At 35.5% G+C, this 16,057-nt stretch overlaps 1 protein-coding gene across 1 annotated transcript; it reads right to left on the bottom strand.

Moving 5' to 3' along the window:
• Window positions 1-1,231: 1,231 nt before the first annotated feature.
• LOC114738229 (MLO-like protein 12) lies at window positions 1,232-14,824 on the bottom strand. The gene is made up of 16 exons (XM_028926264.1): window positions 14,699-14,824; window positions 13,805-13,862; window positions 13,436-13,665; window positions 12,631-12,633; window positions 12,070-12,186; window positions 11,891-11,951; window positions 11,535-11,623; window positions 11,324-11,398; window positions 10,821-10,915; window positions 10,642-10,691; window positions 4,219-4,259; window positions 3,911-4,084; window positions 3,493-3,528; window positions 2,852-2,919; window positions 2,663-2,723; window positions 1,232-1,640 (listed from the first exon to the last, which is right to left on the bottom strand). The coding sequence occupies exons 1-16, from the start codon at window positions 14,822-14,824 to the stop codon at window positions 1,257-1,259; spliced, it is 1,668 nt and encodes a 555-aa protein (XP_028782097.1). The 3' UTR covers window positions 1,232-1,256.
• Between the last annotated feature and the right edge of the window lie 1,233 nt (window positions 14,825-16,057).

Raw genomic sequence — 16,057 nt, 5'->3', positions numbered from 1 at the left:
ATTTTGATTTCAAAACCCAGGGATTTTGGTTTTAGGAACCAAAAATACTATTTTAAAAACTAAAAATATTTAGACGTTTAGGATCAAAACCACTCTAATTTCAAAAATTATAATTAAAAGGAAATCGAATTTCGGATATTGTCCACCACAATTAGAGTAATTCTCCCAAAAACAATTTTTGTATTCACATATATTAAATTTAAAATCTTGTGTTTAAGTAATCAAATCTTCTTTCACTGAAACCAATGCCTATTCGGCCCTTCAAAATCCAAACGTAATTTTTGATATGAAGAGGAGAGAACTCAAACTGGCTTAGGAGCTCCACCCCGATCAATGAAAAATGACAAAAAGAACAGGTTTCTAAGCTAAAATATTCTCTATACTTTGATTTTGACAGGGTGGTGGAATATTGACAGTAAATTTTTTTTTTTTAAAAAAAAAAGTTCATTGTGGGACTATATTGCTAAAGATTAAAATAGCCAATAAATGTGAGAATTAGCTTATTAAATCAACTAACTACTCCTCCAGTCTTTAATATAAAATCTAATTATTGAGTTGATTTTGGTCCTAAATATAAGACATATTTTTCATATTTATTAATTTTTCCTAAATTACCCATGTGTATACTCACTCAATTATAATCAAATAGAAAAAAGAAATGGAATATTAAGGAAGATGATTGCAGTGTTTTAGAAAAAACATGTCATATTTTTTATAATTAACTAACTTACCTAATTTTCTTAATCTAATCAAATTAGTTAAATAGGTCTTATACTCCTCCGGTTCTTAATATAAGACCTAATTGTTGAGTTGGTTTTAGTCCTAAATATAAGACTCATTTCTCATATTTATCAATTTTCTCTAAATTATCCCTATGGATACTCCCTCAATCATAATCAAGTAGAAGAGGGAGAGGGGTATTAAGAAAGATGATTATGGTGTTTCAGAAAAAACGTGTCACATTTCTTATAATTAACTAACTTACCTAACTCTCTTAATCTAATTAAATTAGTTAAATAGATCTTATATTAAGAATAGAAAGAGTATAATCATATTGATATGTTGTATCTCACTGGCCCTTTCTAAAGCGATAAAAGATTAATAACACAGGAATGAATGTGCTATATCATAAATAAAACAAAAAACATAAATCTCTAATATTAAAATCACATATATATATATATATATAAAGTAAAAAGGAGCACACTATTATTGATTTCTTACACTCCACGCAGTATATAGTCAAAAAGTAAAAATCATCTAAAGTCTAGATCATCGACGACATGATGAGGCTTGTTAGGTGAATGGACGGGATGATCTTGGTGAGGAGGCACCATTTGGATGCCATGGGGCTGCGTTGTAGGGAAGGATGGCCCTTCTTCAACGTCCCAACGGTCATATTGGCGGGCATTGGGCATGGGAGAAGTTGGAGCGCTGTCGCTTCGGCCATGGTACTTGTGCAGAAGATGAACTGGCGAGAGCCCAAGGGCAGGGCTTGCCGCTGTACTACTGTTCGATAATGACGTGTTTGCCTTCGAATGTTTGCTGTCTTTAACGTTCTTTTTGGCTGATTCGTGCCAGTTCTTCAGCGCTGTTGCTACTTTGTTGTTGAATATTGTGGGCTTCATGCTCGATCCCATCTGTATTTTTCCAATCATAATTAGATGATACTACCTTCAATTCTTAATATAAGATCTCGTTTGATTTTTATTTTGATCCTAAATATAAGACCAATCTACTTTGTATCTCATATTGATTTATTTTTTCTCAAGATGACCCTCCTAATAATGATAGTTCTAGCCAATAAATTTGATTAGCAACAATATTTAAAAATAATAATATTTATTTATTACAAATAATTAAATTAATTTATTTCTTTAATTTACTCAAACTACTTAACTAGTTTTTATATTTAGGACTAGAGGTCGTATTTCTTATCTAAGCATCTAATTAAATTATTTTTATTTTAAATCCATTAATTTTGGTTTGAAAAAATCCGATGTTATGTGACTCAAACAAATATGACATACCTCCACTTTATGCTCAGCGCAAGGGCTACTATAGGCTATAGCTAGTTTAGATAGATCATGATAATCAAATAAATTAGTTAATGATAACAAAAATAACATTTAGGTTCTTCCTAAAATATTCTCACATAAATGTTTGATAATATACGAGCTTATAACTTAGGTAAATCAATTTGAAAAAATGATAAATATGATAAATAAAGTAGGTTAAAATATTATATTTAGAATCAAATTTAATTATCTATAACTAACTCTTGTATTAGAGATAAAAGAGAGAATATATATTATGGGGATCAAGTTAGCCAAATACTCCATTTGTCCTTTTGTATATGAAACAACTATCCTCTTTATTTTTGTCTCAGATTTTCTTAGCTAATTTCATTTTTTTTTCTTATTAATTACTTATTTTAATATTCAACATATTTATCAGCTCATTTTTTTGAAGCATCATGCCTTCATTTTCTTATTTTCTCTGTTATACTCCAAGGTATTTGAAGGGAAAAAATTTCAATTTTTACATATTTATTCTTTTTAATTAATTTTAACTCATTTTTTAATCTACATTATTTAATCAATTATTGTTTATAAAAATGGATGGAGGAAGTATTGAGTACGGATTAGTTAGGGCATGTTACCTGAGTAACAAGAGCGTAAAGGGGCAAGGTCACATAGCTGCATAGAACTTGTATGAGGATCCTGGAAATAAAAATATTTAGATAAATTAAAGAAGTTAGTTAAATTAATAATTATTATCACAAGTTAGTGAGATTAATTATTTGTTTTGTAAAAGAAATTGGTTAATAATAATGGATAATTTAATTTACCCGGTTGTGAGTTTAATCACGATGTCTGCTGTTGTTTCATGGAAGCACGACCTTAAGCTGAACGCAAACTGAAGCATCATGAAACGCAGAATAAGGGCTATTGCATTTAGATGGTACTCCTCATTATCCTCGTATTACTAGTAAAAGTTTTAAATATTATATTCGATCTTTAATATAAAAACTAATTTGACATTTAACTAAATCATCAATATAATACTCTAATTCATTTTATATCTTATATTTATTTTTTTTCAAAGTAATTTTTGTAATAGTTGCATATAGTAAATGTTTTATCAAATAGTAGTTTTAGCTAATATACATAATTATTAAGAGTATTTTAGAGAAGACAACACCTGTTTAATGCAAATAACTGAATTAATTAATTTTCTTAATATACTCAGATTAGTCAACTAGCTCTTATAATTAGAACAAAAAATAATATAATATTTTAGTCTATTTATTGGTCTCTCAAGTCTTCATATTAATTCTTATCAACCGCAAATGATTAAAAATGATATTTTGACAAAAGAACATACTTTTTTTAAATAAAAAACTAAATTAATTTTTGTCTACAAATTAGTTATAAAGACCATCTATTGAAAAGGCACTGATAGAATGCTTCCTCAAGATGAGATACTTACAGCTGACCAAGCGAAAAATGCAAGCTGAAATGCATTCTACAAGAGGCAAAAAAAAAAAAAAGAAATTAATAAGGCAGGCTTAATAAAATAGTACTACCTCTGGTCCTTAATATAAGATCCTGTTTGATTTTTATTTTAGTCCTAAATATAAGACCCCAATCTATTTTGTCTCTCATATTTACTCAATTTTTTTTCAAGATAATCCTTCTAATAATTATAGTTTAGTTAATACATTTAATTAGCAAGGATATTTTAGAAAAAACAACACCTATTTAGGACAAATAACTAACTCAACTTACTTCCTTAATCTCTTCAAATTAGTCAAATGGCTCTTATAATTAGGATCGGCGGTAGTAATTTCCAAGAACATGGAAAAATAATGAATATATATATGTGTGGAAAAAAAGAATGAAGGGACCTGAAAGAGGACAAAGTGAATCAAGTTGAGAAGAAAGCGAGGGCGGTTGAACCAGAAGAGATTATCACCAGGTTCCACCACCGGCGCGCCCTTCACCACCGCCCCTCTCTCTTGGATCCTCAATCCCATCTTTGATATTATCATTTGCAGCTTCGCCCCCACCATTAATATTATCTGCATCCATTCATTCATTCATATTAACCAACATGTCTCTTAATTAATCCTTCTATAATCGTTCTCAATTATCATTCAAAAGATATATATATATATATATATATATGCATATATATAGTGTTGGGTGTGCTTACAATTAATGGGATGAATGGCAGCCACAGATAAGCGTCCCACCCTGTGCAAACAAATTATTACAATATCATTAAGCACTTGTACATCTGTGTTTTTTTTTTTTTTTGAGTAGAAAAGGAATTCATTAAACAAAGATATGTACAAGGAGCCTACAGCTCGAAAGGCAAGAGAAACAACAAACGAAATAAAAGAAAGACAGAACACTAGACTTCAGAGTCAGTTCAGTTGGCTACAGAAGTCCTTGGCTGTAATAATGTGATCAGTGAAGGAAATGGCCTCGTTGACCAGGCGGAAACTGTAAGTCCTCTCATTGCTGAAGATAAGGGTGTTGCGAGCGTGCCATAGCCTCCAACATATAACTCCAAATAAGACACACCATTGAGGGTTGGTCTTCCTACAGCTGAGGTTTTCCTGAAACCAATCTGAAAGGCTAATCAAGCTGAAACGCGTCAGGTGTGAGGATGGCGTGATTAGCTTCCAGCACTCCACCGCTAGCCTGCATCATCTTAGTACATGGTCCACATCTTCCGTGCCTGAGTTGCAAATCCCGCAGAAGGCGTTACTCGTCATGTGCCGTCTGGCTCTCTCACTGTTAGTTAGCAGCCTTCCTCCTATGGCTAGCTAGAGGAAAGTTTTAATTCTATTCGGTCCTGGCCATCTCCATGCTAGCATCCATTTACTTTCTTCTTCCTTCAAATCGTTCTGAGTGAGTAAGTTGTAGGCCGATTTAACTGAAACTTCACCACTTCTCTCTAGGTGCCAATAGCACCTTGCTGGTGGATCAGTGCGTAAGGGCATTGGCGCTGCCATGATCTCTTCTGCAATCTCTCGTGGGAGTTTATTCTCGAACTTGTTCCGGTCCCACTGGCCATTTGGGGTTATAAACTGGGATATCGTTTCCTGTAATTCATATTCTTCAAGAGGTACAAAGGCAAGGTGTTTCAGCGGACCATGATTACCAATCCAGTTATCTGTCCAGAATCGAGTTTGGCCTCCATTCCCAATGCTCCATTTGATGCCCGAGCTAGCATCCTCCCAAATCGAAACCAGACTCCTCCACAAATAGGAGGCTGTTTTAGCTTTGGGCAGCTGATCTGAGTTTGGTTGCCAGTTATATTTTGCTCTAAGCACTTTTACCCATAGAGGTTCTGGTTTTGACATCACTGTCACCACTAATTTAATAAGGAAAGCTGAGTTGTGAAGAGCTAAGTCTTTTATGCTGCACCCTCCATTTTCCTTTGGCTGGCAGGCATCTTTCCATCGCACTAGGGAGATGCCTTTATGGTTTTCGCTTGATCCCCAGATGAAATTCCTGATGATGCTTTGCAACTTTGCATTAGTTGATGCCGGGATTCTAGTGGTTTGCATCGCATATAACGGCACCGTAGAGAGTACTGATTGGGCCAGAGTGATACGACCAGCTAATGATAAAGAGCGAGCCTTCCATCCAGATAGCTTTCGTTGCATTTTCTCCACAATATACCTGTATGTATCTTTTGTTACTCGGTAATGCAGCAGGGGTACCCCAAGGTAATGCCCAAAATGTGTTGTTTTCTGGTATCCCAATTGCTCACAGATAGTATTTGCTGCTTGGGTACTCACGTTTCTAGAGAAGAAGATCCGTGTTTTGGAGCTGCTCACTTTATGCCCAGAGGCTTCACAAAATTCACTTAACAACCCATGGATGAGATCAACTTGCGCCTTCTCTGTCGTGCTGAAGAGGATTAAATCATCCGCAAAGAAAAGGTGGGATAGTGGTGGTCCCTTCTTACCCATGCGAATAGGATGCCAGTTTTTGTTTTCTACCTCTTTGGTGATGGCCTGTGACAATCTCTCCATGCACAACACGAAGATGTACGGTGATAAAGGGTCACCTTGCCTAATCCCCTGTTGCGGCTAAAACGCCTCACTCGGTTTACCATTCCAGATAACCTGCAAGCTTGCTGAGGTTATACACCTCATGATTAGAGAAATGAAGTCCCCTGGTAGCTTTGCTTCTCTCAAAGTATCTTCAATGAAGTCCCATCGGAGCCTATCAAAAGCCTTTTCGAGATCCACTTTGACTGCCATCCAGCCGATTTTTCCAGACTTTCGTCTCATTGAATGGATGGCTTCTTGGGCTATTATGATATTATCCGTAATATTTCTCCCTTTAATGAAGCTAGCTTGCGGTGGTAGCACAAGAGTGGGCATCAGATTTTTGAGGCAATTGGCCGCAACTTTGGTGACCAGTTTGTAGATCGTAGTGCACAAACTTATCGGTCGAAACTCTTTTAGCGTTTGCGGCTGGTCCACCTTAGGAATAAGAGCAATCATTGTTCTATTCAACCAGGCGGCAATTTGTTTTCTTTCAAAGATGCTCCTTACCTCGTTAAATAGGGAGTCACCAATAAGCCTCCATTGAGATTGGAAAAATAATGCATGGAGCCTGTCAGCCCCTGGTGCCTTTAGTGGACTCATTTTAAATAGTGCACTTCTAACTTCCTCTTTGGCAACGGGACAAACAGTTGAGTCAAGCAAAATTTCAGAGACTTGTGGAAACAGGTTTGTGTACATATAGCTTTGTTGCTGGGTGTGAGCATGGTTACCATCGTGCTGAGTCTTTCTTGATCTGATACCCAGTAGTCATTTTCATCTTTAAGCAGTGAAATTCGATTCCTGCGCCGCCTGATTAAAGCCTTGGTGTGATAGAACTTGGTGTTACGGTCACCATCGCAAATCCACTGACTTCGACTTTTTTGCAGCCAGAGTATCTCCTCCCTCAAGCATAGATCTTCATATTCTATAAGGAGTCTTCGTTCTAGATCATTGTGAAATTGTGAGAAAGGGCACTGCTCTAGTATCTTTTGGACGCCTGTGATTCGACGACTTAGCTTCCTTTTGTTCTGTCCAATATGACCAAAGACGCTGGAGTTCCAACGCTGCACTTCCTCTGTAAAAGTTTCTATATTATCTACTAGGCTCTTGTTTGGGCTCCAGACCTTTTTGACTAATTCACTGAATTCAGGATGGAGTAGCCAGGCTGCTACAAATCGGAAAGGCGGTTTGTCTCTTACTTCCGACATCGTGTGCGTGATTAAAACGGGCCTATGGTCAGATTGTAATCTTGGAAGGTGCATTACTACCATGTTGGGCTGTGTAGTGACCCATTTTTTGTTGCTTAAGACCCTATCCAACCTCACCATTAAACCACCTCTCTGCCAAGTGAATTTTGGGCTGGAGAAGCTTAGATCAATTAAGCCAGCCTCCTTAACAAAATTCTGAAATTTGCAACAACCCCCACAATTCTTGCGACTACCACCCTTTCTATCACCTTCGTCCAGTGTGGCGTTAAAGTCGCCAGCAAGAAGCCACGGTTCATCGTCACTCACCTGAAGTTTTGAAAGATCTCGCCAAAGGTGCTCCCGTCTTGAAGCATTGGGGCTCCCGTAGATTGCTGTGAAAGCAATAGCTGTCATCTCGTTAGCTCGGTGTATGTAAGTATGGATGAATTGTTTGTGATTGGAGACAATCTGTACAGACAGGTGATCTCGCCATAGCATCCATATCCCACCTGAGTATCCCACTGCTTCGACTCTGTGGGAATTCTGATATCCTATCTTACATATAACTTGGTCAGCCTTTGCACCCGATATCCTTGGTTCCACTAAAACCACTACATCCGGCTTATATCCCTGCAGCAAGGATTTTAAGACCCTGTAAAACTTACCAGATGCTGCCCCTTGGTAGTTCCATACAAAGTAGGAGGTATTCATTAGTAAAGGAACAAGGTTAATGCTCCATTTCAGAAAGCTCCGGAGCTGCTGCTTCGTCAAAGTTATTATCTGTGGCTTCTTTATAGCTAGTCTCTTCATCAGAAGGAACAGACGAGCCTAAAGCTTCAGTTAAGGCTTTAGTTAATTCCTCCGAAGGTGTTCCAATAGCGTCCTTATATTTTGGTCTCCAATCTTTTATTTTGATTGGTGATTGTATCTTAAACCCACTTCTCCCGATGATGGGATCCGGTGGTTTGGGCTTCAAGTTTTCCTTGCCTGCTTTTGTATACAGATTGGGCTTTGCCTTTGAGGGCCCAGTGTGACTGCTCAAATTTTTATTAGTAGTAGCCGTGGGCATTCGTGCATCAGTGAGAGAAACGGCTGAGTGGTTCCCTGTAAGCAACGTTGTTAGAACTCGAGACGCTATGTAAGCGGGGGCATCAAAAATTGTTTCGGCTGGAGGTTTTGCAGATTTGACCCCTTTGGAGGTACTTCCCCTAGCTGGCTTCTTACTGTTAGGAGCTGTTGGTTTTGGTTGACCCTCTAGTTTGTCCTTTTCTCGAGCCACAGATGGCATAGCAGCCTCTTTGCTAAGATTTGCTGCCGTCTCTACATTTCCTTCCTGATGTAAACCTGCATCTTCCGAGCTAGCTAGAGCCTCAAATCTATTGCTGTCATTTATACTCTTTTGATGATTCCTGTCAGTCTCCTTCCGGTCCCCTCTACCTATTCGCCAGTGTCTTGTTGGAGCTTTCATCCAGGAGCCGAAGACTTGGCCTTCATGGGCTCTACCATCACGTGCCACTCTCTCTGTGTTCATTGCTGTTGTTGCAGGTTGTGGTTGGTTGTCCGCTGGTGGTCGTTGGCTCGTCGCTGGGGGTTGCTGCTGCTGTACTTTTTGAGGGCATGAGGCTTCGAGGTGAGCGTAGCGCCCACAGCAATAACATATGGTTGGAAGCCCTTCGTACTCAACATATTAGGTTACTCCATCGAGCTTTATCATTGAAACGAGGGGTCTGGTTAAATCAAGTTTGACTGCCAGTCTAGCGAAGCGAGCCTTGTCAACTCCCTCCGTGTTGTAATCAATCCTCAGCACCTGTCTGATTACTTCTCCTATAGCTCTTAGGACGTTTTTATGGTAGTAATGGTAAGGTAAACCTGGTAACCGAACCCACCCATATACTTGTTTGATTTCCAGATTGAGCGGACTGAACGTAGGCTCCCATGGGTGTACTGTTAGGTAGTGACCTTGCACCACCCAGGGTCCTCCAAGCAAAGCATTCTGATAGTCAAATTCATTTTCGAGTATTACCATGAAGCAGCCACCCTCTAGTTTAGTTAGTTTAAAGTCTCCGGTGGGTCTCCATAGGCTAGTGATCTTGGAGAAGAGGATGTCTGGTCGTATATAGCGGCCAAGTACTTTCACCACTACTGCGTGTTCCATGCAGCCCTCCATGACTTCCCTAACACGCCGCGAGAAGTTTATGACTGGGATAAGGCCATCCATGTCGATGACCACGTCCCCCTGCTCCAAGTTAAGCTCCTTCTACCAGTGTTTGCTCGCTCTTCCGTCACTTCCTATGCCTCCAAGTAACTTCTCTTTGAACGAGGGGACTTTTTGTTCCTCCCCTTGTTGCTGGTTCTCGACCGATCTGACATCCTCGGGTTCCTCCGCCTGGGGGATACTTGGTAGCTGTTTGTCCGCGTCGTCTTCCATGATGCTGGTTGTCTCATCCTGGAAGAGTTGTTTCTGTATTGAGGTCCATCCTTGTGTTTCTTATGTGCTTACTATTACCTCTTCTGTGTCCATTTTTGCGACCAGCTCTTCTTTATCTCATATCTTCACCTTCTTTGTGGTTCTGTTATCCTCGGCGAGTGGTGTTCGTGCGGCCTTCTCTGTCAGTTCTATGTCAACATTACACTCCATGCTAAAGGCTGGAATAGTAGCTCGCAAGCTCTCTGTCCTCCGCCGCAGTGGGCCGCGAAGGCTCACTCACACTCTACGGCGACTTACCGCAGTGGGCGATAGTCGCTTGGCACGGTTTTCAGAACAGAGCTCTAGGGGCGTGTGTCTTACACTACCTTAGTCTTTTTTTTGTACATCTATGTTTTTCATAATATATACTAGTATTATCTCCGGTTTTTAATATAAGACTTAATTGACTAGATTGGAAAGATTAAAAAAATTAGTTAAGTTAGTTATTTGTAATAAATATGTATTGTCTTTACTAGAATACCCTTGCTAATCATGTGTATTAGCTAAAACTACCATTTGATGAAACATTTACTATGTGCAATTAGTATAAAGACTATTTTGGAAGAAAAAAAGATAAATATAAAAGATAAAATGGATTGAATTTTTATATTTAAGAGCAATTAAAAATCAAACTAGCTCTTATATTAAGGATCGAAGGTAGTATATAATTCAGGGGTTAATTAATATCGTTGCTTTTGGTCCTTATAGCTTTATAATTTTGTGGTCTAAATTTAAAAATTAGCTAATGGTTCCTATACTTTAATTTTAACAACACTAAATTCTTATAAAATTATAAGAATCAAAACTAATGATTTGAAACTATAACTAAAACTAAAATTAAATTAAATTATAAAGAGCAGCAATGATATTAACCCATTTAAGCATGGTTGAATGAAATGGAGAGCAGTCGTTACCTTTAGTATTTGTCAACAACAATAAGACGGCAAGGAACCATATGAGTGGGCTTCAACATCAAAAGCTTTCAAGTTAGGATTTGTGAGTACATTAATTTGAAAGGAATAATTAATATATGCATGCAAATTATTAACTAGTGTACGTGATTGGGGATGTTTATTTTTTTCGTACGTAGTACCTTATTCCCACCACAACCTTAAAATCCTCGTCAAGTGATCTTTGGATGTATTTTCTGAAATCAAAGCTTTCTTCGCTTCCCGGAGGTAAATGCGCCTACAATATATAATCACACGCCCTGATTAGTCTTAATTAATAAGCTTTTCATTTCCTTATACTCCTCATTTCCTATTTATAGAGCAGAGAGAAAAGACATTTTTTTGATCCTATTTATAATGCACTAAGAGAAATTTTTTACATGCATATATAATTTTACCCTTCATTTATTATTACGTTACCTTTGTTTATATGAGATATAATATATATTAAATAGGGATAAAGTTGAAAAGTTGTTAAATTTTAAATGAGACTTAATAAAGTTTAAAGTTTTTCTTGGTCTGTATGAAACATGTTGGAAGTAACTTCCAAATAATAACAGAGGAGTATATGTGTGGAGCTTAATTAACTGGGGCAGATTAATTTTAAATTTGCAGAATTAGTACAAACTGAGGATATGATAATCACCATGATAAATCCACGCCTCAGCGTCAAATAGTCTGCCTTGGAAACTGATCCGAAGAATTGCCTGAACAAGCTTGCCTGGTCAAAACCCACAATACAAAGGGCTTTACATTGCTGAAGATCGTGGGCCTAGCCCAGCCCATTAAGGAGGCCCATGGGAGAGCCCATTAAGAAGGGATGTTTTGTTTTTAATTTTGATAAAATTGTGACTTACAATCCATAGGGAAATTGATGATTGACTCCATATGTTCAAATGCTTTCGCCCAAATGTTGTGTCCCTTGTAAACCTGAACCTCTCTGGATCTACATTACTTATCCATTAGCACGTTTGTGTTTCATTAAGTAACTCAATAATGACCAAATAATATATAGTAACTTTTTTCTAAAAAATATATAATTATCAATTTCAGGGGGTAAAAACTTTTTTTTTGTGCTAAAGCATAAGTACCCTCCTATTAAAGGCAATCCTATTTAAGACACTGTCAGGTACTAAATGTGAGCACCTCTTCCCAACATGAAGTAAAACCTTTGTGTGTGTTTGTGTGTGTGGTACGAAACCAAGAATCATACCATTATAGAATTGATATTCGGGTGTTTTTGTCTCACTCTCCCACTTCTTCCATTTTCTCATCTGCACCATATGAATCAACCAGAGATTTGGAGATATAAAGAGAAAGGAAATTATTATTATCATTTGAGGTGAGAGAAATTAAACAAAATGAAATTTAAAACTAGAGAGAGAGAATGACCTTGGTTCTTCCCAAAGCTAAGGTAATAGTGCATTGCAGAATATGAAATGCTGCCAGCACAAATATGAATACGTGCAGCTGATGAATCCCATAAGCCGACACAAACGCCACTTTATCCTACACACACATACACAAATAACTTAATTACTACTTAATATATATATTGATAGTTTGCGAATATAAAAAAAATCCACTAGTTCGGAGTATTGTATAAAAATTAAAAATATTACCCAAATAAATAGCACTAGATGATACTCCCTCTATCATTATTATAAGATCTAATTTGTTGAATAGATCTGTTCTTTTTTATAAGATTGTTTTTGAGTTTGTATAAGCATTTAAGGCATTATTACCTATTTTATTCCTAATTTAATGTATTTAATACATTTTTTTATTTATCTCACTATTACTCTCTCACATTTACTTATTTATATATAGGGCTATATTTGAACAAAATTGCATCTCCTGCATATTAATTGCTTTTAACTAATTTTAACTGCTTTTTTAAACTATGTAATTTTGTTAAAAAGATCTTATAATAAGGGACGGAGGGAGTACTACCTTCTATTCTAATCATACGACCTTGTTTGTAGACTAATTTTATATTAATATCGCATGATTAAATAATAAATCTACAGTTAGACCAAAGAAAGGTTCTAAATGGACAATAATAAATTATGACAATATGTATTTACTTAATAGCGCGTATGTGTTCATTCTAATGATCAGTCCAAAAAAAAAGTGATATCATAAAGAGGGAAGCAAATCTAAAATAGGGGAATTTAATTAGATGAGGGGTTGCCTATCAAAATCTTTTTTAAACACAAAGCATTCCCATTGATTTCGTCAACTTTCAATTAAAGGGGAGTATTCTACGCACATAATTGGGGGAAAAAAGAAAAAACACTACCTCTGGTCATTAATATAAAAGTTTATTTGACTTTTATTTTGATCCTAGATATTAGATCCCAATTCACTTTATCTCTCATATTTATCCATTTGTTTTCAAGATAGTCATTATAATAATAGTAGTTTTAGCCAATATACTTCATTAGCAAGAACATGCATTTTAAGAAAAACAATACTTATATATTACAAACAACTAATTTAATTAATTTTTTTAATATACTCAAATTAGCAATTATCTCTTCTATTAAGGACTGAATATGGTAATTTTAAAAAAATTAAGATGTATTTATTACAAATAATCAATTTAATTAATTTTTTTTAATATTTATAAACTAATTTTCTAATTCTTATATTAAAGGACGAATATATGTACTATGCCATATGAGTTTTTCAAATTGCCCAGTATTATGACAAGACACGAGAGTGTATATATATGGAGTGGGAATGAATGACTTGCCTCTCCACATTTGTCATATCCTTTGCTGGCCAGGAAGCGGCGTTGAGAATATTCGAGAAGCTTCCTGGAATTGTTAGAATCTTCCCCGCCGGCTTCTTTTGCGGGCTTGTCGTCCTTGTAAGACGCGCAAGGTCGCCACGTGGCTGCCACTTCTCTCGATATGCAAATCGTCGAAATTGAGCTTTGCAGCAGCGTCAACATAAACGATATGAATCCCATCAACATAAGCTCTACAGCCGTCCATTCATTATTAATTCATTAATCACACTTACACCCCACAATTAATTCATTAAATCTCCTAATTACTGTTAATCATAATTAATCTCTTATCAATCAAATCTTAATTCCATATAAAGTCTACGTACGTACCTCCTTTGACCTTTTCAAGCGCTTCATAGAGAGCAATCTTATTATTCTTCTTGAACCACTGAAATTTCAAAGCAATTTGAGTGATTTCATATCCCATGTAAAAAGAGTTTTATCTTATAAAATACTCCTCTGCTCTTATTTATAAATCACTTTTAACATATTTCATATGAATCAAGAAAACACTTAAACTTCATTAACTCTTATTTAAACTTTAACAACTTTTTAATTTTATCCCTATTTAATATGCATTATACTTCATGTAAACAAAATCAACACAATAATAAATAAAGGGTAAAATTATACATCCATACAAAAAATTTCTCTCACTACCTTATAAATATGACCAAAAAATATTTGTTCTCTCTATCCTATAAATAGGACTAGAGAAGTATAAATCATACAAATAAAGCATATTATCTGCAGCCTAGGTAATTAATTTGAAAAAATTAAGAAAATTAATTAAGTTGGTTATTGATGACAAATTTGTGTTAATTTCTTTGTGCTATCTACTTTAATTGTATACATTGGAAGTACCTCTTGATAAGGGAAAAAAAGGACTAATGAGCTAATGTTAAGATGGTAATCTACCTCATTTCGTAAGAAGAAAAAAAACAAGTTCAAATATCAAAAAACATACTTATTGAGAAAGCTTTGCCCTTAAACACTTCCTGCTCCATAGAGATTAGTACTAAATCTAAAATTCGGGTGACAAGGCAAAAACTGCAGAGGACAAGATTTTTTTTTTTTTTGGTCAAGCAGAGGACAAGATTGAATATTGCAAACGGCTACCAATTAATTCCAAACAATAGAAAAAATAAATTTAACTGGAGATTACTGTTCTTTCATGTATATACGCACACATGTATATGTATGTATGAACAGAGATTAACTTACTTTGCCAATTACATGAATGATGTGTTCGATGAAGATTGAGATAGCAAGCAACACAAAGCACACCACAGCGACGGCCCACGTCGCCGTTTCCTCCAACGTTCTTTCTTTTTCTTCTCCGGCGGCCATTTCTCTGATCTTTCCTCTCCGAGAGATTCCAACCAGAAACTATGAATAAGCAGAGAGGAAAAAAGGTGCGTACGTACGTAGCCTAAAGAGAAAAAAATGGAAGGTGATAATGGTGAGGATCACAAGGACGATGAAACCAATAATTAAGGTTGTTTTAATATATAAAGGAGTCATTTTGATTATACATATGGCCGGCATGTTATATAGAAAGAACAAGCAAGAGATGAAAGCTTTTTTGTTCTTAGTTATTAGTGTTTGTGTATTTTTTGACACCTAAAAACAAGAAGAAAGACCAAGCAAAAGAGGGTGAAACTAACAAAGACTACTACTTTGTTTAATTTGACATATTCCACACAATAATACGTCAATAATTAATGAATAATGATGAGTGACCCCGGAGTCTTTTTCCCTGGACTTGCGTGCTCGTCAGGTTCCTTAATTAATTAATTTATTTTTGCTAAGATGATTATGAAGAAGAAGAAGAAGAAGAAGAAGAAGAAATGGGAAATTATTATTTCAATTATTAAACAAAATGTTAAACATATCGATCCTTTCAACTATTCTCAAATCAAGTGTTAATGTCGCCCTTGAACTTAAAAAATTGCTGCCACTCCCAATTTTAAAGGACAAAAAAAATTTTAACGGCCACATCACATCACTTGAAAATTTAGGATATCAAGTACTATTCTGAGAATTGTTTAAAAATAAAAATATCCTTTTAAGCACTCTCCAAAAAAACTTATTTTGTGCAAACTAGTTTGGGAGGGTATATTTTGACATATTCCACAAATAATTGCTTAAGCGGCAATGCAAATAATATTGCAATCGGAGTCAACTCATTGAGAGAGTATATTTGTGGGTGAGGAATATCTCCGCTAACTTCTTTCTCCACTTTCTCTTTACTTAATCTTTTTATTATTAGATCAAATTTCAATAGCTGAGATTTATTTTATAAGAATATTATTAAAATATTAATCTATACTGTTAAAATTTGATATAAGTAATTTAAAATGGTAATTTTTTATTATATTTATAATAATATTTTTACTTGGATTTAAATTTCAGCTATTAAAAGTTAATCCATTAAATGGAGGATAAGTTAAGAGAGAAGCTAGTGGAGACATTCATCTTCTAGTATATTTTGACTTTTGCATTTTGAAAGGTATCAAGTACTATTCTGAGAATAGTTTAAAAATAAAAATATCCTTTTAAGTACTCTTTAAAAAAACCTAT

The sequence above is a fragment of the Neltuma alba genome, unplaced genomic scaffold (assembly GCF_004799145.2).
Source record: "Neltuma alba isolate B1F8T4 unplaced genomic scaffold, ASM479914v2 tig00013563_pilon, whole genome shotgun sequence".
Classification (NCBI taxonomy): domain Eukaryota; kingdom Viridiplantae; phylum Streptophyta; class Magnoliopsida; order Fabales; family Fabaceae; genus Neltuma; species Neltuma alba.
This window is presented reverse-complemented; position numbering and strand designations above follow the sequence as displayed.

Bases quoted from the DNA above. Each gene is read 5' to 3' on its own strand.
- LOC114738229 (XM_028926264.1), bottom strand. From the start codon at position 14,824: ATGGCCGCCGGAGAAGAAAAAGAAAGAACGTTGGAGGAAACGGCGACG. The intron at 11,624-11,890 runs GTATGATTCTTG...TAAGTAATGTAG, and splicing joins CGAATATCAATTCTATAATG to ATCCAGAGAGGTTCAGGTTT. The intron at 10,692-10,820 runs GTACTACGTACG...TTGATGTTGAAG, and splicing joins AAGGTTGTGGTGGGAATAAG to CCCACTCATATGGTTCCTTG.